This window comes from Scedosporium apiospermum (assembly GCF_000732125.1).
Source record: "Scedosporium apiospermum strain IHEM 14462 chromosome Unknown SEQ_SAPIO_0132, whole genome shotgun sequence".
In the NCBI taxonomy this organism is placed as follows: Eukaryota; Fungi; Ascomycota; class Sordariomycetes; order Microascales; family Microascaceae; genus Scedosporium; species Scedosporium apiospermum.
Genome location: NW_015971833.1, coordinates 77,066 through 96,308, shown reverse-complemented (window position 1 = coordinate 96,308; position 19,243 = coordinate 77,066). Strand labels below are relative to the sequence as shown.

The following is a 19,243-nucleotide window of genomic DNA, read 5'->3' as shown; positions in this document are numbered from 1 at the left end:
CACATTTTGTCTTGAACCCCTTCTCACGCTCTGACGCACCGCGCATAATAGCTCACCGTGATTTGAAAACAGGAACTCGTCGGGTCCATGCTTGACTAATAACCTCAACCAGTCCAGCATAAAATTCGCACACGCCATTGCATGTTTGCGAGCCCCGGCGCTAAATGCCCGCCGAGCATATTGTTCTACCTTCGCTACAGTAAACACCTTTTCCGAGAGCTATAATGGGGGATCACATACCTCGAGAAACCCAGCTTTGGACGCGCCGCAAAATACTTCGATCGCAGCAGCAACACTTTCCCGGGCGATGTGCGATACTTCCAGGCAGTTACGAGAGAGGGCGACATATAGATGATTCAGGAGGAACACGCTTTCATCCCCGGGGAAGGCGAATGACGCCTTGTCCCGATTACAATCTAGGTTGCTCCACCATAAAGTCTTCCATATATTTAGAGACTCTAGGAAGACGCTTCGAGGCCCGAACGCCGACATTGCACCCGTCCGGAATCCATCTGCCGATGAATAGTTCATTGGCAATCTTCTGGCAGTATTAAAAGCGTCTGCGATGCCGCACAAGAGGATATACTGACCAAATACTGTTGCAGTCTCGTGAGTATCGCCGTGGACTGTGTCGCAGCTAAGTAAAGTGCAGAGCGCCAGTTGAAATGTCACGTCCGGCTGAGGCACTGACACGTTTGCCATCAGTTGGTGCTGCCATTCGGATTCACTGATTGCCGTCCACAAAGCGTCGGACTCGGGAAGATCTAGTGTAAGGTGTTGGGACGATAGCGGAATTGCGCAGTCGTAAACCAGAGAAGCAGTCACAAATACCGAGTAGAATGAAAAGATCGTACTGCGCTTGTCAGTCAGTTACAATTTGCCGAACATCTCTTATCAACTTCCAGCTTTACCGTTTAACCTCTTCTCGATAAATCCATGCTTTCCAGTCCTCCACGGCAACGCTCCTTGGCTGTTTTAATAGAGTATGTACGGTCTCAGAGCTGTTAGTAAGAGATGGCAAATTAATATAAAGGGATCAAGGCAGCTACCAACCGCAGTCGCTGCTTGTCCTTCTCTTAGCGCCCACTGGAATAATGCATCGTCGTCTTGCATCCAAATAGCGAATTCAATGAGAAGGACTTCGCATTGTAATCGACGAAGCTCTGGCTGATAGAACAGTTTAGTCTACGGCTTTTAGGAAACTCGTGTTAAATCTTGATTTACTTACCAGGAGGGTCGAAGCTTGTAAATACCTACAAGCCTCATCAAAGAATGCCCTCGCTGGTTCGACTAACTCGGGGACACCAACGGACCCTAGCGCTGCCATTGCTAATTTGAGTTCTCGGGGCAGAGAAGGCGAATTGATTGTTTCGTGGTGTAGAAAAGGTTTGCGGAGCAGACTGGACTTTTTGAAATGTTCGATACATATCCGTAACACCTCGTCTTCTAAAGATGTTGACTACATGTTACAATTAGCATTCCAGGATGATTTTGCCGCGATCCCGGGGCCTCTACCTGCTGCAAAGTTATTATGGACGTCTCCGAGGCCGAAAGATCTACGTTAGGGGACGTGAAACGCTGTGCGACAAAGTCGTCAGGGACAAGATCAATACCACTTCCTAACCAAGCGTCGACGTCATCCATATTCCAATCCCAAGAGGCGGACACTGATTGTGATTGCATATCTTCGTCCGAGGTCTGTGTCTGTGAGACATGTGTCTCTGCAGACGAAGCACTGCCGGTGCTTCTCGAGATTATCAACTTCGTCCGACTGCGAGGCAAGACACCTCGTCGCGCTTTTCTGGGTTGCTTGGACGGGTTAGGCCGGTGAATGGATTCGTGTCGGTTCCGTACGTCGTCCCGGTGGAAGCGCATACCGCACCTGGGATGCGAGCAGAGGTACTTTGGGAATCCGTGGCTGAGTTCATGCCGCCGAAGGTGATCCGCTCGGCGAAAGTTCTGTGAGCAAGTTCCACAAGTGAAGGCGCCCGAAGACGACGAAGCATTGGGACGATGAGGAGACTCAGTTGTTGCCATATTTAGTGGTTTACAAAAAAAGGAACACAGGGACAGACTGTGGTGATGTCCTGAACCTTGGGACATTGAAATTGTGCAAAGCTGTGGGAAAGTCGACAGGAGTGGATGGGTGAAATCTGGGGAAAGGCGGGTTTCGGCATTTGTGACCGGCAGAAAATGCGGGGCAGGCGACGGAACGCACACCTGGGGGGCACATACGGTGTTCCACTTGGGCTACACGTTGCAGTGTTTATTAAACTAGCACCCCCTGATTCGCGTACAGCACCGAATGTTTTCCATGTCTATGGCGACATGGGCAGTCTGCGCCTGAGCGTTCGATGCGGGGAAGCTACCACCTCAATCCGTTAGATCAATCTCGGCATCCCATCCTTTGATGTAGAAACAGACCTTAGCTGGACTTTCGGGGGGTTATCGAACGAATCGAGAGAGGGATCCATTTTTGCGCTGCTTTCTTAAATGAGCCCGATGATATTCACGATATCCTTAAGTTGCTCAGGACGTCAAATGCATGACGTCCCGTCCCTTTCCAAATCAAGGTGGGACGACATCAAACATATCGCCTGCAGTAAAGAGAATTTAATCAGTGCCAACCCAGTGGGGAAACATGGGACATACCAGATCTACTCTCCAAGGTCCACCTCTTCTCAAGGCTCGACAACCCTTTTCTTCGTCGTTTCAATGAACACATCCGATATCTCGTCGATAAGTGGCTCCATGGATTTCAGGTTGTTGGGTGGGTATGCGCTTACTGATACACGCTTCAGCCTTGCATGCTGAATCTCGCCTCTCAAATTAAATAGTGCTAGAGGAAGTGCTTTTCCACCGACGACTGGGCTTTGGGACATGGTGGAATTCCGTCTTGTCGAATCTACTTGAACGATTATAGATGATCCTAATAGCTGCAGAATCTGCCATAACCTCCAAAACCTTTAGCGTATCCCGCGAAATATGGACCCGGAATGGTTGTGAGTCCGTTTCAAAACTTATTATAAGCCAAGTGCACTGCGAGAAGAGTAAAAATCACGTAAAAAAAAAAAAAAAAAAATCAGGTGTGGAGATAAGACATCAGATAAATAATACTAGTAATAAGAGCTCCACCCATCGAGACGAGCCATGAAATTCGCCATAGCTGCAGGTGGCGGTAAGCTTGAAACTTCTGAGTCGTTTTACCAAGCCTAGTTCTCTTTCCACAGCTCTGGGCGACGACAGAAAATGGGAAGCCATGCTGACCGCTCACTTACCTTCAATATTACTTTTCCCATAGGCAGATAAGTCATCGTGTCACCAGATCGCGGTAAGAGTTAACAGGGTCCTCCATACTAGACTCGACAACTATGTCGAGCTCACAGACTTCTCGGGGAAATGCAAAACCTTCTGGAGGGCAAGCTCTGATCGAGGTTGAATACTCAGGCGTAAATCCCGCAGATGTCTACACGGCCGACATTTCGGCTTAAGTGAGAACGTCTGAGGCTATGGATGCTGCGTGACCGTTATTGAGGCGGGATCCTCGATCCGTTTGCTATTGGCGACATCGTTTGGGGCTCCAATGCGACGGGGAAAGGCAGCCCCCGGTCAAATGCAAGGCATATGTAATTCATGATGCCGACCACGACCATATGTGACAGAAACTACCCGCGGATGTTCCGCTTTTCGACGCGGCGGTCCCGCTAATCACAGTTAGGACGGCCCTCTGACGTGTTGTTCAATATCTTTCAGGCTCTTCTTCCCCGCTGTGGACATCGAGGGAACGCCATGGAATGGGGCGGAGCCAACTCCGTTGCCACCGCGGATATTCCGCTTGCCCCGGCAATGAGCCTAACTCCGACCTGGTTGCGGCTTCGGAGAAAAACGACGAAACGTTCCTAGAGCTTGGTGCGTCTAATCTGACGGGATGTCAATATCTCGCCCTGTCGTGGGCTCTTTCTTTCATAGGCTGCCTGCTTCCTGGCTCGCGCTATTGCAACCTGTAACAAGTCATTTCACGAATTCTTGTCTCGCCATTACCATCCTCTGACAATACACTGCATACTTTGAATGCTGGCCATTAGCAGCTTAATTAACACGAAGTCACCCTGACCGTATCCTTAGTGTTTTTGAGCGTATTTTGAGATGATCAGATCTCATTTCCTATGAAACTAACTAATGCTAGTCTACCAGCGAAAATATGAAGGCGAACATGAAATCAAACTGTCTCCGCTGAGAGGCGTTGCCGTACAGTCAAACGACATTCCAACCCTTTTTGAACGGTGAACCTACAAAAGGTAGATTGTTAGCTATGCGTTGATATAGTTGATATAGTTGAGAAACCTGTAGTGTGAAACAGCTTGACAGGTCCACACTCGGCCTTAGCCAATTCCCTCTCAGACCGATGTACTCACCAATGGTTCACTGTTCGAAGGTCTTTCTTGGGCGAGACCAGGGATACATCAAATTCCCTGAAAAGCTGAGGGACGACCTTAGACATTTCCTAATGATGGCAAAATCAGACCCATGTTAGCATTTACTGCGGGAATTTGAGTACTCACCATCATGGAGATGTTCTTGCCAATACAGACACGCGAGCCAGCCCCGAAAGCAAGAGAACTCCTTTCCATTGCTTTAAGCTGTTCCTCAGTAGCGTCAAGCCACCTTTCAGGCCGAAAGCAATCTACATCCTCGCCATACACTGAAGGATCTCTGGCAACAACCCATGGGTTTATTCCGACGACGGTACCTCCAGGGAGAAATTTTCCGCATATCGTAACACCCTCTAGGTGGCTGTTAGCTTTCGCGGCCGACGTTCAAATGCGTAAACGTACCTTTCGGGACATGGCGTTCCAAGAGCATCCCGACACTTGGGTGGATCCGCAAGCCTTCCTTGATTACCGCTTGTAGGTAGGGCATTTGCCTTGCCTCAGTTTCTTTGACGATGTCCGATAGCAAGCCTCTTTTGTCGAAGCTATCTATCTCTTCCTGGAGTCGGCGATATGCCAGAGGATTTGTGATCAGCTGGTGAATGATGGATCTTAACGCAATAGCTGTCGTGTCACTACCAGCAAGCATGTTAGTGCTGCTGTGATTGAGCGCGTCGACCCGTCCAAATTCGCCTCCATATGCTCCTCCCTTAACGCCAGCATCTATTAATTTTTGAAAGCGGGACAGGAAACCATCTTTGTCGCCTCGCACCTGGGGGTCGACTTTTGAGCTCTCGGTCTGCTCTATGCATTTCAACGCGAACTTGACAGCCGGATTAAATTGTTCGATCTCTGGATATAAGTAAGGTAGGATAGGATTGCCGGCTAAGAGGTTGTGAAGAAATGGGAGCTGGCCGATGACGGCGGCATAAATAAAGAAGGATCCGATATTCGCGATGATATTGTCAACGTCTCGAGATTCCTCAATGAATCCCAAAGTCTTCGAGAAGGTCAGATTTCCGATTACGTCGAATGCATACCATCTAACAGAAAGTTAGCATACGGCGATCGTTTACGTATGTGACCGATCGCCAGCGACTTACTGCAACCATTGTCCCAGGTCAATGACACGTCCTCGTTCAGCAAAGTCTTCTCTTAGCTTCGTCATAAACATGCTCGTCACATAGTCAATCTTGTGCTCCAATTGAGTCAAAGCAGCCATGCTATAAGTGTGAGCAATAGGTCGTTTGATTCGGCTATGGTATTGTTCGTCTCGAGTGGCAAACAAGTTAAACAGCGGTTTTCGATTGTGGACTGTCGTTTGAATCGGGTAAAAGGCTGTCTTGGTAAACCCTTTGCCTGCTGCGTAAATGACTTTCACTGCTGCTGGGTCTGAGACTGAGATGTGGTTTGGCCCGATTCGCACGAGTGGTCCGTATTTTCGATGAAGATTGATTGCTACATTTGACCGCGTATTAGCCACTGTTTCGCTGAAAACTAACAGTCGATTAGGACTCACTTGTGTATTGGGATTCTCCTTTGAGCGTGTCCCAAGTCTTCCATAATGACGTGAAACCGGCTAGGGTAGGCCCCGGAATCCGATATAGGTGTCGATCGAACTTTGTAAGGAGATACCAGAGGATAATTACGATCGTGATAACGGCGAGGAAGGTAGTTTTGTTGGGATCGGCCACGGTCGGACTTATAAACATGTTGTTCTTATAAAGAGCCATTGTCATAGGTCTAATTATAGTCTTATGCTAAATCAGGCTGTAGGCTCGAAGATAGAATGGTGCACGAAAACTGATGGGACGACAGGAGCTCTCTCTACTTCCGTGACCTTTGACGGGGGCGGCACTCTTCTTATTTACATCTGGGCTGGTAGATTGAGTGAAGGCGCGGGGAAAATCCGGGGTACTCCCACAGGTTGCTTTGCGGGGGACAGGTTACTTTGCGGGGGCTCCGCACGTGTTAGAATAATTGCCCCCGGCACTTCCTTGAGCACGTCTAAGGTGTGTCCCATCTGGAGCGATGGCCTTCCTGAGGTATCCCAGGGAAGCCGACGATTCTGATGGTGAATAGACACTGGGTAGGGAAAAGGGGCAAAAGAGCTACCTGGAGCTGGTCCCCCCCAAGAGCAGCCTATCCCAAATACGAGTGAACAGAAGAAGCCGACGTACTGTTCCTAACTCTATCTACTGCTTGAACAGGATGTGCGCCTACTGGTTTACCGTTCGTAAATACTTCGTACTGACGCCGTTGCATTTATTGGCTGTGAGCTAGAGGCGAGTGAGAGAAGCCAAGGGACCTGGTATGGGCCTTAGACATACCTGTCCTGCCATCACTCAGTGGCGTAGATGGCACTCCCGGAGGACGAGGGACGAATTTGATAACATTCTTTAAGACTTAAAAGAGCTAGAAATTGGCGAGGTAGATTTGGCCAGCTGCAACTCTGGGGCATGAGGCATCCATAGTGAGAAGCGACTCTAATCTAGTAACGGGCGGCGCCGGCTTAGCATCAGCGCTGTAGCAGATTACGACTTGCACTACCGAGATTCACATGAATTGAATTCCTCTTTGCCTCCTCGGCGAAGTTCTGGCCCGCTCCTAAAAAAGAATATATTTGCATTGAGCCGCAATCACCGGCGCACTATGGCCCCTATTACTGGTCTTCCGGATTGTACGGCAAGAGCACACCATCACCAGCGACTAATTTTACCCTGTGCAAGTCTTCAGCTGCGATTTTATCCTTCGCCGCGATATAGTCCTCGACCTTTTTGGTGGCATCCACGTATCTGCCAGACATGAAGTCCAAACCCCCACTAGCAAGGACAACAACTAGGCCTGCCGGCATTTGCGGCGTATCCCATACGGCATTTCCGAATAAGCTAACCACAAGCTCCGCGGACTTCTTATCACCCTCCATCGCTGATGGCACATAGCTGTTTGGCTTGATCTTTCCGTCCACAGCATCTTGAAAGTCGGTGAAGAATCGAGTGCGAACGGAGCCCGGATGGATGGCAAAGGCTTTAACATTGTAATCTTTGTTCTCATGGTGCAGGATCTCGCTCAGTCGGACTAGTCCAAGCTTTCCAATCGTATAGCTGCCCATCCCCCTATCCATATGGGCACCTGCGCTAGCGGTGAAAATGATTCGGCCGCCTTTCTGGTTGCGCAGTAGTGGTAGTGCCGCCCGGCTGAAATTGAAGGCTCCTTGTAGCGATATGGCCACGGTATCCCACCACACTTCGGGGTCCGATTCGTGAACTGGCAGCCACTGCGGAGGCCGGCCAGCGTTCATGAAAAGAACGTCAATCCGACCGAACTCGCCGTGGACTTCGTCGACAAATTGCTGCACTTTATTATAGTCCCTGACATCGAATGCCGCCGTCTTGGTCAAGAGTTTGGGGTTGATCTTCTTGCATGATTGGGCAGTTTCATCGACCTCGTCCAGTTCCAGGGCCGTTAAGCTGAGTGACTTGACGTTGGCGTATGCGAAAAACTCGGCCGTCGCGCGCCCGATCCCACGACCAGCACCGGCAATGAGCACATGACGATCTCGCAGCTTGGCCCCCAGATCTTCGTTCCTGCGAGGATCAGAAGCAAACTGGCAATCGTGCTGATCGCCGAGGGTGCCTTTGAGTTCCTGCGCCATTGTCGTAGTCTAAGAGTCAATTCGGGTCGTATGGCTTCGATAACAGTGTTTCGAGTAGGCCATCAGTCACACAGATTGTGTGCTCTTCGCGTACCTTTTAAGGTGGGCGGATAAGGCAAAATATCGAGCTTAGCTATATTTGTATCCATAGTACCCTGGTAGTCGGCTACTCGTATCGACCATGTATTTATTTTGTGCGGGCGTATAGCGGAGGTTCGGACTCCCACATGGGTTTTCTGCGGGCGGTTAATACTAATATGTGGGAAAGATTTGCTTTCGGCCCCTCCACCAGTATTGGGCGGCAGCTCGCGTCGGCCAATTTTTCTTGTGCGGGCTACGGCGGAGGTATAATCCCCCGCATATATTTCTGCGGGGGGGTTCATTGTACAGATGGCGCCCGGTAAAGATCGGCTTTTCTGCATCTCGACTGGGCACTGGTTCAGCTCTCGTTCAGGTATCATAAAATATCAGCATATTTCCTCCTTTTATCGGGTCTTACCAGCTACTCCCGTTTAATAGCTGAGTGATATATCGCTTTTGAGACGTTCACATTAACAATCTTCGATCCACCATTCGAGGCAACATGGCGGCGAAAGCTAACCTACCCAAATATACTAGCGAAGTCGTCGATGCGGATGGCTACACGGTTGTAAAACATACCTACATCCCAATGCGCGACGGGATCGAATTGTGCGCGGATGTTTTTCTGCCCCCGTCTGCCTCGAAGCAGGGTCAGAAGGTGCCAGTCATCTGTAGCCTTGGTCCCTACGGTAAAGACATCCCCGTTTTGGAGTTCGGGCTCCCCCAAACGACGATGTATGCCGACATGTACCGGCAAATCAAGCCGTTAGGACCTCATGCCTGTTTTGAACTCCTTGACCCGCTCATCTGGGTGCGTTTCCGACACGATCCCAACAATTTTTTTTCCCCTATGCTCTTATGCTAATGATAAACTAGACGAAGGAGTACGGATACGCCCTGTTAAGGGTAGACGGTCGCGGTGTAGGCGGCAGCCAAGGGCGTCTCGATCCTTTTAGCTTGGAGCGTTCGATGAGAGTCGGAACGGATGCGGAGGGCCAAGGTACGCCGGTCCTGAGGTGACCATCGCTGCATATCGCTGACCACGCATAGACTTGTACGACGTAATTGAATGGGCTGGTACTCAGCCTTGGTCGAGCGGCAAAGTCGCTACCAGTGGCATCAGCTACTATGGTATGATTGGATATATCGCTGCCATGCAGAAACCGCCTCATTTGACATGCGTTGTTGCCTATGAGGCAAGCCATGATATATATCAATCAACGCGCAGAGGGGGGATTGGCGGAGAGAACTTTCACGCTCATTGGTACAAGAACGTCGTCATCCCATACCAAAGCGGTAACGCAGACAGAAGACTAGATGCGGCACAACTTGCTGCCAATCGGGCAGACTACGTTGGACTTATCCGGGATTACGAGTATCCCGACTCCGATTTATGGAAAATATTCAAGCAACGGAGGCTCTCTGACATTGACGTTCCTCTCTACACTGCTGGCAATTGGACAGACAGCGAGGTCCATCTTCCAGGAAACATCCTCTCCTTTAACAAATCATCCTCGAAAGAAAAATGGCTGGAGATGCATACCGGAAATCATTTGGCGTGGTATCACCATCCTGAACACGTGGCATTACAGAGAAAGTTCCTCGATTACTTTCTACACGGCATCAAAGACTCGGGAATCCTCGATATACCTCGAATTCGTTTGATTCAGCACCACAGCGAAGGTTCTTTCTATCGAGAGCACGAGGCAGCTTTTCCTCCCCCAGATGCTGAGGAGCGGTCATTTTACCTAACTCCAGATAAGAAGCTAAGCCTTGCACGTCAGGCAGGACGAGAACAGGCTTTTGAGTACGAGGGGCTCACCGGCACGGTTACATTTGAGCTTGACAGCACGTTTAGAGAACCGTTCGAGATTCTTGGAACACCTTTCGTTGAAATCCAAGTCAGTACCGAAGCAGAAGATTCCGACATATTCCTGAGCCTTCGAGCTTTAGACGCAAATGGAAAGCCTTTTATTTTAGGGGGCAATCACGGGGAACCCAACGAGCATTTTGCGAAGGGTTACTTTCGCCTTTCCCACAGAGAGGAAGTTGAAGCTGGCTTTAACGAGTATGAACGCGTGCCATTCCAGCCACTCGCTCCACGTTCCAAAGTTGAGAAGGGCAAGGTTTACACCCTGACAATTCCTTTTAATCCCGCAGCCTTTTATCTAAAGGCGGGTCAGAGCATCTCTTTGGAGATTGGTGCTCAAGATACCGCTAGTACAATACCACCGATGAGGCACGACGGCGGGGATAGAGTCGCTCGAAGATTCGAGGGAAAAAATACTCTCCTCTCCGGCGGAAGGCTTGTTCTGCCTCAGGTACAACGACCTCCACCTCCGAGTATTTAGTTTTGGTAGTGATAGTCTTTTTCAATAGAACTCCACATCTGATTCTATAGCTGCCTATTACGAAGTAGTTCAATGGTATTCTTCCTACGATGGCACAGATGGTGTGACAGACAAGTGCAGCCTAGCCGTAACATCACACATAAAATTGAACAGGAAATGGAACTGGGATAGGTGGCCGATGGTCATCAGCCAGAACTCCCAGAAAGCGGCTGCAAGCCCTTGGACAGACGTCGAAACAGTTGGTCGACCAGAAACAAGGGCAAGGATACCAAGGGGGTACTTCCAATGTAATGGAAACATCGAACGGGAAAGTGATGCGAGGTCTGTAAGATACAAGACACACTAATTGATAGACAAAAAACGGATTCCAGTTTCTTGGAATTAGACCTGGCAAAGAGATGAGCTGCATTTGAAAATATTAAAGTGGTTAAATTAACCTTACTGCTGGAACTAACTTCTTAATCTGATAAAAACTAAAAGAACTTAATAATAATGGAAAAAGACACTCTCTTCTACCCTCTCCCTGGCCAGGAAGATCCTTTCTCCGGTTCTCACAGGTTCCGGAGTCAGTCACTCTCCTGGAAGAACTCCTCCAGATGCTCGTGTTACCGGCGACATTTTCCAGCACTGTCTTACAATTTTAGATTTTATAATTTAGTCATGTTATAATAGAAGTCTTTTGACTTTAGTATTATTGATAAATATTATACAATAATACTAGGTGGGCTACCTAGGAGTAGCCGGTTCTGAGTGCCCAGGTTATCAAAGACACCCGGGAAACACGTCAGACAACCTAGACTACTACCTGTCTCTTTCCGAGGTCATACTTTTCGCCATTTCTGAGGAAGTAGAACAGAGACGATTTATCCGGAAGATTCTTCAGGTCGCTTCCCTCTCGCGACCAGAAAGTTCCATCGTACACGGCCACATAGCTCGCTCCAAACACTTCTGCATCATTCTTGGACACAATGAGAGCCGTGTTCTCGTCGATGCCGACGCCGAGTAGCTCCGGTCTGACCTTTAGAACATCAAACAAGTCGAACTGCCGGTTCCGTACAAGTATGTGCTGATCGATGGCAATGTTTCTGACAAAACCAAACCCTACTTGGTGATCACCGACCACGATCTGGTTATTGGCAGTATCTCCTCTTGTGAGGAAGCTCCCCTGTATGGTCGCCCCCGCTGATGATCCGCCGATGACGCCGTTCCGCGCGAGCACCTTCCAGAAGGCCTTTTCGGTGAGTGTACCCGCGTACGCGTCCACCAGCCGCCACTGACGACCGCCCCCGAACCAAACTCCCCTGGCCTCCACCAGCGGTCGGACAAATTCCTCCGTGTCGGCGACCTCCGGGTCGTACGTGTGAAGCACAGTGACGTTCTTGGCGCCGAGACGACGGAAGGATCCGGCCCCGGCAGCGTCGTCGTCGTAGCTGTCGGCCCCACCGGCGGTTGGGATCACGACGAGGGGGGCATCGTCTCCACCGGCCAGGTCGATCACGCGTTGGTAGATGGAGTCGTCGAGTTCCCCCCCACCGACGATGACTAGGGTCCCGGTTTCGGGGCCGACGTATCTCGGATTATGGTGGGGGACGGACGACGCGGTGGAGAGGAGGCTCATAATGAGAATTGACTTGAGATTGAAACTGCTCATTTTGCTGATTTCTTTCCGGGACTGGTGAGATTCTACTAGGTTGAACTTCTGCGATAAGTGGTGACGGTAGACAAGGAGCAATGGCGCTTCGAAGAAAAGAGAGAAACAATTCCTTTTTTTTTTCTTTTTTCCACCTCTTATATAGTTCCGCCGATCTGAGGATCACACCATAGTGCACCACGATGATTAATAGATCGCGAGGTCGCATTGAAAAATTGGCGGGGTCCGCCAACACCAGTAAAGTCGACATGCAAACGCCCATGTGCAAGTTTATACCGGCCCGCCCAACCTGGAGGGCGGAAGGACTTTCCACGTCTTTCCCCAACTCCCCCCCGAGCTCCGGCGCATGGTATGGGAGAAGATTCTGGAGCGCCCACGTATACTTAGAATACACCCTGCTGAGAGCACTCCAACGGCCGGAAGCACCTCAGCTGAGGCGAAAAACGGCTATCATGTCCTTATACGTACACACGTCGATTGCATAGCAAGTTGCTGCGAGTAAATAGGGAATCGAGGCAAGTGGCCTTAAAATTCTTCCGAGTCCGTATACCCCGCGTGTTTTTGAAGAATGGGATGGACCGCAGTAGTCTTTCGACTGCCCAGGAGGGGTTTCTGTCCCGACTATGACTTCCTTCACGTCATATCGGTATACGACCTGAAGACGACCTACGACCCTTATCAAGTCGGCCTGCGTAATTTAGCGACTGGCTGAATATGCTTACTTTACTGATCCACGCGCTCAATCTTCCCAATTACATCGACGCTGAGGCTAGAGAGACCGTAGGTTAGGGAGACCGTTAGAAATATCTGTTCGGAACTACACCAAGTCGCTCGTCGTGTAGGAGTATTGATTGACCGCGGCACCTTCAACCACTCCTATCCCATCATGGCGGAAATGGGTCCGTTTGAGCGTCTATGCCGAGATCCTCGTGGCATAACCCAGGATCTCAACCGAATCTTAATGCTCACGTTCGATCCTCTAGGGCCCTTTCACGTCTGGAATCGACTTCTCGACAAGCTGGACATATCTCCAAGCCGCATTTCCTACCGTCTGCCCCTCACAAGCAGACCGAGCATACCATCTTGTCGGATCTACGACCGCGAAAGCGCGAAAGCGTTCCTAGAAAAGGAAGACGAGAGATGGGTGGAGGCGAACTGGGAACAAGAACCCGACCCTCTAAACGACGATCTTGAACGGGCGGCGAAGCCAGCTATCGGCTTCTGGCTGTTTCCGATCGAGGCACTGGACGCTTTTCCAGGGAGCAGAAGACTGGCTTATGAAGACTTCATGTTAGACATGACGAAACACTGGCCCGAGCTAGAATTGCTAAGTTTATACAGAAGATTTTCCAGACTGGTTGCTGGATAAACCGAAAAAAAGTCTCCACTACCCCTAAGCAGAATTGGCCCAATTTTTTGATGTTTAGATAGTAAAGGGATGACACAAGCTCCTCCCACATATAGTACAGCATCACGCACGCCTTTGGGATACCTTTCGATCATCTCCCATGTGCTTTACTGTCGTCCGGTTTTGTAGTCGGGGGAGGGAAAAGAACAGACATCGACATCGCCGGCAAATACGTCGCTTAGCATGAGAACTGAGGAGTAGTTAGAAATTTGATAGTTATGTCCGCCTTAGCACGAGGAATCAAGTTGCCTACCACTGCGGGACCGGGAACGACATAGTTGTTCGCACCACCGTTATAAATCTACAAATGAGAGTCAGCTCCCTTCTCTTCTCAATGCCGCAAGCACCAAACTCACATTGGCCGTATATCCAGGGTCGTTAGCCTTGAAGGCCCCTGGGATGGATACAGTTGGAGAGGGCTCCGTACTACCCCCTCCCTCGACCTTGACCTGCGCGCAGCTAATGTAGAACTTCACAGTAAGGTTAGTACCCGGCGAAGCAATAAAAGCAAAAATACAAGTAAAGAAATAAAGACAAAGGACACAAAGAGATACGGACCTGCGGCGGGGCCCCGGGGTTGTGGATACCGAGTTGCTGGATTCGGAGGAGGTATTCGCCGTCGGAGATGCACGCCGGGATACTGTGAGTGTACGAGTCTGCGTTCCATCAGCAAGCGCGAACTCGCGCCACGTTTGCAAGGAACTGAGGGGAACGGGCTTTCCTTTACTTACTACTCAATACCCAGTTTGTTCCTGTCGGACCTAAAGCGCCTTGTTATCACCAGCGCGGAAAACTCCTGACAGGTCGGTTTAACTTACCCCAGTCGTGGGTCTTGAACCAGGGCCCGCTGCCATCGTAATCCGCAGCAGCCCCGGGAGCCTTGGACATGTATCTTCTTCTCGTTAGTCTCCACGAGCGGTCCTCCTCCTCTCGTCTCCAAAACGACATACATCGAAGTAGGGCCTACGTGGTACACGGCCGTGTCTAGCGTGAACGTAAACTCGCTCCCCGCCTTCACCGTGACGGTCTCGGTGCCGTTGCTCACGCCACCACCGACGTTGCAGCGCAGGTCGTTCGACGAGAGGTCCGTCACGGGCCCGTTCTGCAACCAGTCCGGGTTCGAGTTGCGCCTGATATACGTCCAGGGCGGGTATTGGGTGCCACCGATGGAGAGTTGCTGAAAGATGTAGTGGGCCGAAGCAGGCCCTCCAAGTGCGAGAAGGGTCGCCAGGAGCTTCATGGCTAGAAGGAAAGCGTCACGTTGACAAAAACCGGGTTTCGCTCTCGTGGGTGATCCAAAATCGGGACGCGGGCGTGATGCGAGGTGCGACGTGGCCCTCTGCGGAAAAGGGGATCGCGGGAGTTGGGGATATTTCAACCCTCCCACTCCGCAAACCTGGAAATCGGGCAGGACCGACCCATATAAATTAAGTAGAATTGGTCCATAAGCAAACCTGCAGACTTATTGGCTCCGGAATCCAGGCGAAATTGCGAAGGCAATCTATTTCATCCCGGCAGTTGGACGTGTTTGGCGACATTTCGTAATTTGTCTGGTCGGGCAAGTTGGAGAGGGCCGATTCGGGTATTAATGTTAGATGACATTGACGGAATACGTCCCCGGTCTTGGGCGGGGTCGTATGCGCACATTAGAGTGCGTTGTATCTGCGACTGGGAGATGTTGCGGTCGTTCTCGCTATGCGACGTGAGGGTTTGGTTTGTTTCGAAAGTGTGATGGACATTTTTCTGACGAGCTTTGCGATTCGGCGTCAACTCATAGATTCAGGGCAAGGCCTAGTGTGGACGCACTGTTGGGGGATGACCGAGTTTCGTCATATTCTCGAGCCCAACCTGTCGACCTTCTATGATGACTAGCTCTAACGCCAGCGGAAATCTCTGCGTTGATCGACAATCTTGCAGTGCTTCTGGCTACATGTAAGAATGTAAGAAGAGCAAGTCTCGTAGAGCGGAAGAGAGTATTATCACTTCAACCCTCTCCCTTTTCGATAGATGTTAATATGTCACGATTTCCAAACTAGTAGCCAGTTTGCCACGTAAATGGGAGCGGTAGCATTCAATTCATACCCCAACGGCAATATCAAATCAAGTGTCTCAAACCAACTGTCCTCTCCGAGGCGTATGCACTTCAAGGATGAAGTGGGTAGTATATCTCAGCGATCTCAAGCACTATGATTTTCTGCTATCGTCACCTCTCTAAACCCACCTTTTCTGAGCAAAAGCTCTTTCTTAGTATGCTACAGTCCGTTCTGTACCGTTCGGGAACTCCCAGCAAAACGCAGGTCTCAAACCTTCATTCCTTGGCTCTCTTCACTAGGAGTGGTTATGCTCGTCGCATCTCGAACCATCTCCACGACTTTCTCGCGCCGTTTCCTACGTTACAACACCATCTCTGCGGGGAAATGGCCATTCTCTACCGAGGTATATAATATCAATAATAGCCCAGTTTTAAGATACACGAAAAAATTAAAATTAAAAAAAAAAAAAAAAAAAAAAAAAAAAAAAAGAAATTGACAAGAGTTCTATCCACTGTACCATTCAGACATCTTCTTCAGACTCATTTGGCCCTCTTAGTCCTCTTTGAAGGCCGTGTTTACAATATACCAGCTTTGCCATCAGCACTAAGATCAGTGCTGCTCTGGGCGCAAGAGCCACTGAATGAAGCTCTTTCAATTAGAGGGCTTAGAGCTGAAGTTCCCCGATTACCGTTGGGGTCGGGATGCGGTTCCGGGCTCAAATAGGAGGCAGGCCGGATACGGTACTATTAGTTCGATAACTTTGGGAATCAGCGAGTTTACCCTTTCCCCTTAATTTTTCCTCCTCCTTTTTTGGCTACTTTAGTGAGGGCGATACTGGCGACTTAAATTGAAATCTTGTGTCAACTTTGCCCATGGCAAATTCTATTACATAAACCGTCAGGAAGTGCCGTTCAATGGTCGATGAAATGGGCTGTTCAAGCGATGCAGATTGTTATTCCAATGGGCAATATTGGATTCAGCTTCTTCTTAATAAAATCACGTGAACCAGTCTTCTCCCGCTTTCTGCCGTCTACCCATATGGAAGAGATGACAGAGATTACACGTATCTCGTACGCGGCACATGGCGGGCCTTCTGTAACATCCGAGCCGGCGATCATCCACGTCCCTGAGATGTTATATAAACCTTATCCGGCCAGCATGACCTCAATCAGTTTTTTCGCCCATTCCCACTCTTGCTAAATGCAAAATCGCACACCCGATGCCTTATTGCAGATAGTCCTCTTACGATGGCGGCCTACCTACAAGCCGGCCCGCTGGACTATTCCAGCACCCGTCAAAAAGCCATCGAGGACGCCCGAAAAGTCCAAGCATCCATCGAAGATGAATGCCTCAGCTCGGGAAAGGATCCTCCACCCTACACGCTGCTCGAGCTCATCGGAAAGGGCACCTTTGGGCGCGTGTACAAGGCGACAAGCAAATCCGGACAAGCCGTGGCAGTTAAGATTATCAGCATCGAAGAAGGCGACTTCCTCAATCCGAAGCGGGCAGATACCTTTAGCGACATTTTGAAGGAGGTCAATACCCTAAAATTATTGGGAACGAGCGGCGCCAAGAACGTCAATGTCGTGCTGGATGCCGTATTGTTTGGACAGACCATGTGGATGGTCACAGAGTACTGCGCCGGCGGGAGCGTTGCCACCTTAATGCGCCCAACCGGTGGGCTGCCGGAAAAATGGATCATCCCAATTTTGCGTGAAGTAGCGGTTGCCATTTACTGGGTGCACAAGCACGGCATTATCCACCGTGATATCAAGTGCGCGAACGTTCTGGTGATGGCCGACGGCCAGGTTCAGCTTTGCGACTTTGGAGTCGCCGGCATCATCGAGACCAAGTTCGACAAACGAAGCACGGTGACAGGGACGCTGCAGTGGATGGCCCCAGAACTTTTCGAGGCTCATGTAGCCTATGGAACTGAGGTGGATATCTGGGCCTTTGGATCCATGGCCTTCGAGGTCGCCACGGGCTTGCCGCCGAACGCGACCACAGCCATCGACCCGTCGCAATTTGGAAACTACCTCAAGCAGCATTGCCCACGTTTAGAGGGAGACCGATATTCCTCCCAATTAAAGGACCTCGTCGCATTTTGTATGGTAGATGACCCGAGGCAACGGCCTACGATCGAAATGGTTCAGCGACATCGCTACGTATTTAATAGCGAGATCGAGTACCCGACACAATCTCTGTCGAAACTGGTCAATGCATACCGGCTCTGGGAATCTCAAGGAGGCAATAGGCAGTCTCTCTTTGCAGCTGGGGGAGCACAGGGGCCTCTTGGCGATTATTCGTTACCAACCACTTATGAAAACGAAGAGTGGAATTTTGGGATCGCCGATGATTTGGGAGCCATCACGCTCGACGACTCCGATACGCAGGCTGTATATGACGCGTACGGCACTAGCGTTGACATGAGCGCGCAACCCTTAGGACCTCTGGCACCTAACCGCCGACGCCGAAAACCACCACCGAATCTCCGCGTAGTCAAGGCGCCGCTCGAGAAGATATTCGACCCCGACACAATATCAAATTACGAGGATAACGTGAAAAACTTTTACCAGAAGCAGATGCGAAAGTCGTCGTCTGACCTCCCGTTGAGAGATGATACACAGCAATCAAAGCTCAGGGAGTCTCTAATCGATCTCGACGCATCATCACTGAAGAGGAACGTCAAGCCGCCCCAGCTTGATGACTTGGAAACTATCCGGCCGGGCGGTAAACAAACTCTCCCTGCGGAATCCAAGCCCAAGGACACGAGTAATCGGCGAACTCAAGACTGGATCTTTCCTGTTATGTCGCCGGTTTCCCCCGGTTTCGACCGCACACGCTTTCGACCTGACCAAGATGACGTCTCCAATGGCAAAATGTACGAGGGTGGCGAACCGACACCGCGGCTAGGGAAGGGCCTCTTGGGACCTGCAGTGCAGGCGAACCGCGTATCGACTGTTAGCTTGATCGATCTGGATGCAAGTTTGGCAACTGATGTCGATCCTCCCCGACCCTCTACATCTGACTCAGATCGGATGTCTGTGTCTTCGGACCCTGCAAAAACTCCTTTCGACCTTGAACGTCATGCCTCCATATTCATCCCCTCGTCAAACAGAGAGCCCTCGATCTACGTGTCATTTGATGACGACCCAAAGCAAGACAACACCAACTATGCACTCGCTACAGTGGCACGATCCTTGCCTGAGATACCAAGCACGGAATTGCCCCATCAACAACCAAAACCGAACCTTCCTCCATCCGAGCCTAAACTGCCGCGCCGTGCTACCGATCCTCCAATGGCGATGCAGCCCGTACCCGAGATGCCGTTCCTCCCCTTACCACCGGCGGTTGCAGTGATGGAGGGCCTTGATTCCAAAGATGAACTGAAATATGAGCTGAACCGCATGATTGCGAGTATGAATGAGCATTTGAGATTTGTCAGTGGAGTGTTGGATAACATGCCTGTTGCAGGCGGAGATCGACTGTCGCGCAAAGGTGGCTGGTCCGGATAAGATTGACAGTGGCAATCGTGCGTATTCTTTTTATGATGTGACGGCTATTTCCTCAGCGTGGTACTTACGTTGTATTCTTTGTGCTTTTCTGGGGGATTCGGATCACGCGGCGTATAGGC

At 50.3% G+C, this 19,243-nt stretch overlaps 3 protein-coding genes and 3 pseudogenes across 3 annotated transcripts; 2 read left to right on the top strand and 4 right to left on the bottom strand.

Annotated features, from left to right (window-relative positions):
* Positions 1-4,310: 4,310 nt before the first annotated feature.
* Positions 4,311-6,163, bottom strand: SAPIO_CDS8785 (uncharacterized protein; the record flags this gene model as incomplete). Its single annotated transcript, XM_016790343.1, has 6 exons — positions 4,311-4,344; positions 4,416-4,504; positions 4,563-4,640; positions 5,203-5,473; positions 5,534-5,888; positions 5,950-6,163. The coding sequence occupies 6 exons, from the start codon at positions 6,161-6,163 to the stop codon at positions 4,311-4,313; spliced, it is 1,041 nt and encodes a 346-aa protein (XP_016639646.1).
* A 929-nt stretch (positions 6,164-7,092) lies between these two features.
* SAPIO_CDS8784 lies at positions 7,093-8,085 on the bottom strand (annotated as a pseudogene; the record flags this gene model as incomplete).
* A 670-nt stretch (positions 8,086-8,755) lies between these two features.
* SAPIO_CDS8783 (uncharacterized protein) lies at positions 8,756-10,517 on the top strand (the record flags this gene model as incomplete). The annotated part of the gene is made up of 3 exons (XM_016790342.1): positions 8,756-8,977; positions 9,043-9,166; positions 9,217-10,517. 3 exons carry the CDS (start codon positions 8,756-8,758, stop codon positions 10,515-10,517), a joined length of 1,647 nt encoding a protein of 548 aa, XP_016639645.1.
* Positions 10,518-11,310: 793 nt separating this feature from the next.
* Positions 11,311-12,168, bottom strand: SAPIO_CDS8782 (annotated as a pseudogene; the record flags this gene model as incomplete).
* A 1,586-nt stretch (positions 12,169-13,754) lies between these two features.
* Positions 13,755-14,816, bottom strand: SAPIO_CDS8781 (uncharacterized protein; the record flags this gene model as incomplete). The annotated part of the gene is made up of 6 exons (XM_016790341.1): positions 13,755-13,766; positions 13,830-13,877; positions 13,933-14,046; positions 14,135-14,216; positions 14,308-14,337; positions 14,395-14,816. The coding sequence occupies 6 exons, from the start codon at positions 14,814-14,816 to the stop codon at positions 13,755-13,757; spliced, it is 708 nt and encodes a 235-aa protein (XP_016639644.1).
* A 2,040-nt stretch (positions 14,817-16,856) lies between these two features.
* SAPIO_CDS8780 lies at positions 16,857-19,124 on the top strand (annotated as a pseudogene; the record flags this gene model as incomplete).
* Positions 19,125-19,243: the final 119 nt, after the last annotated feature.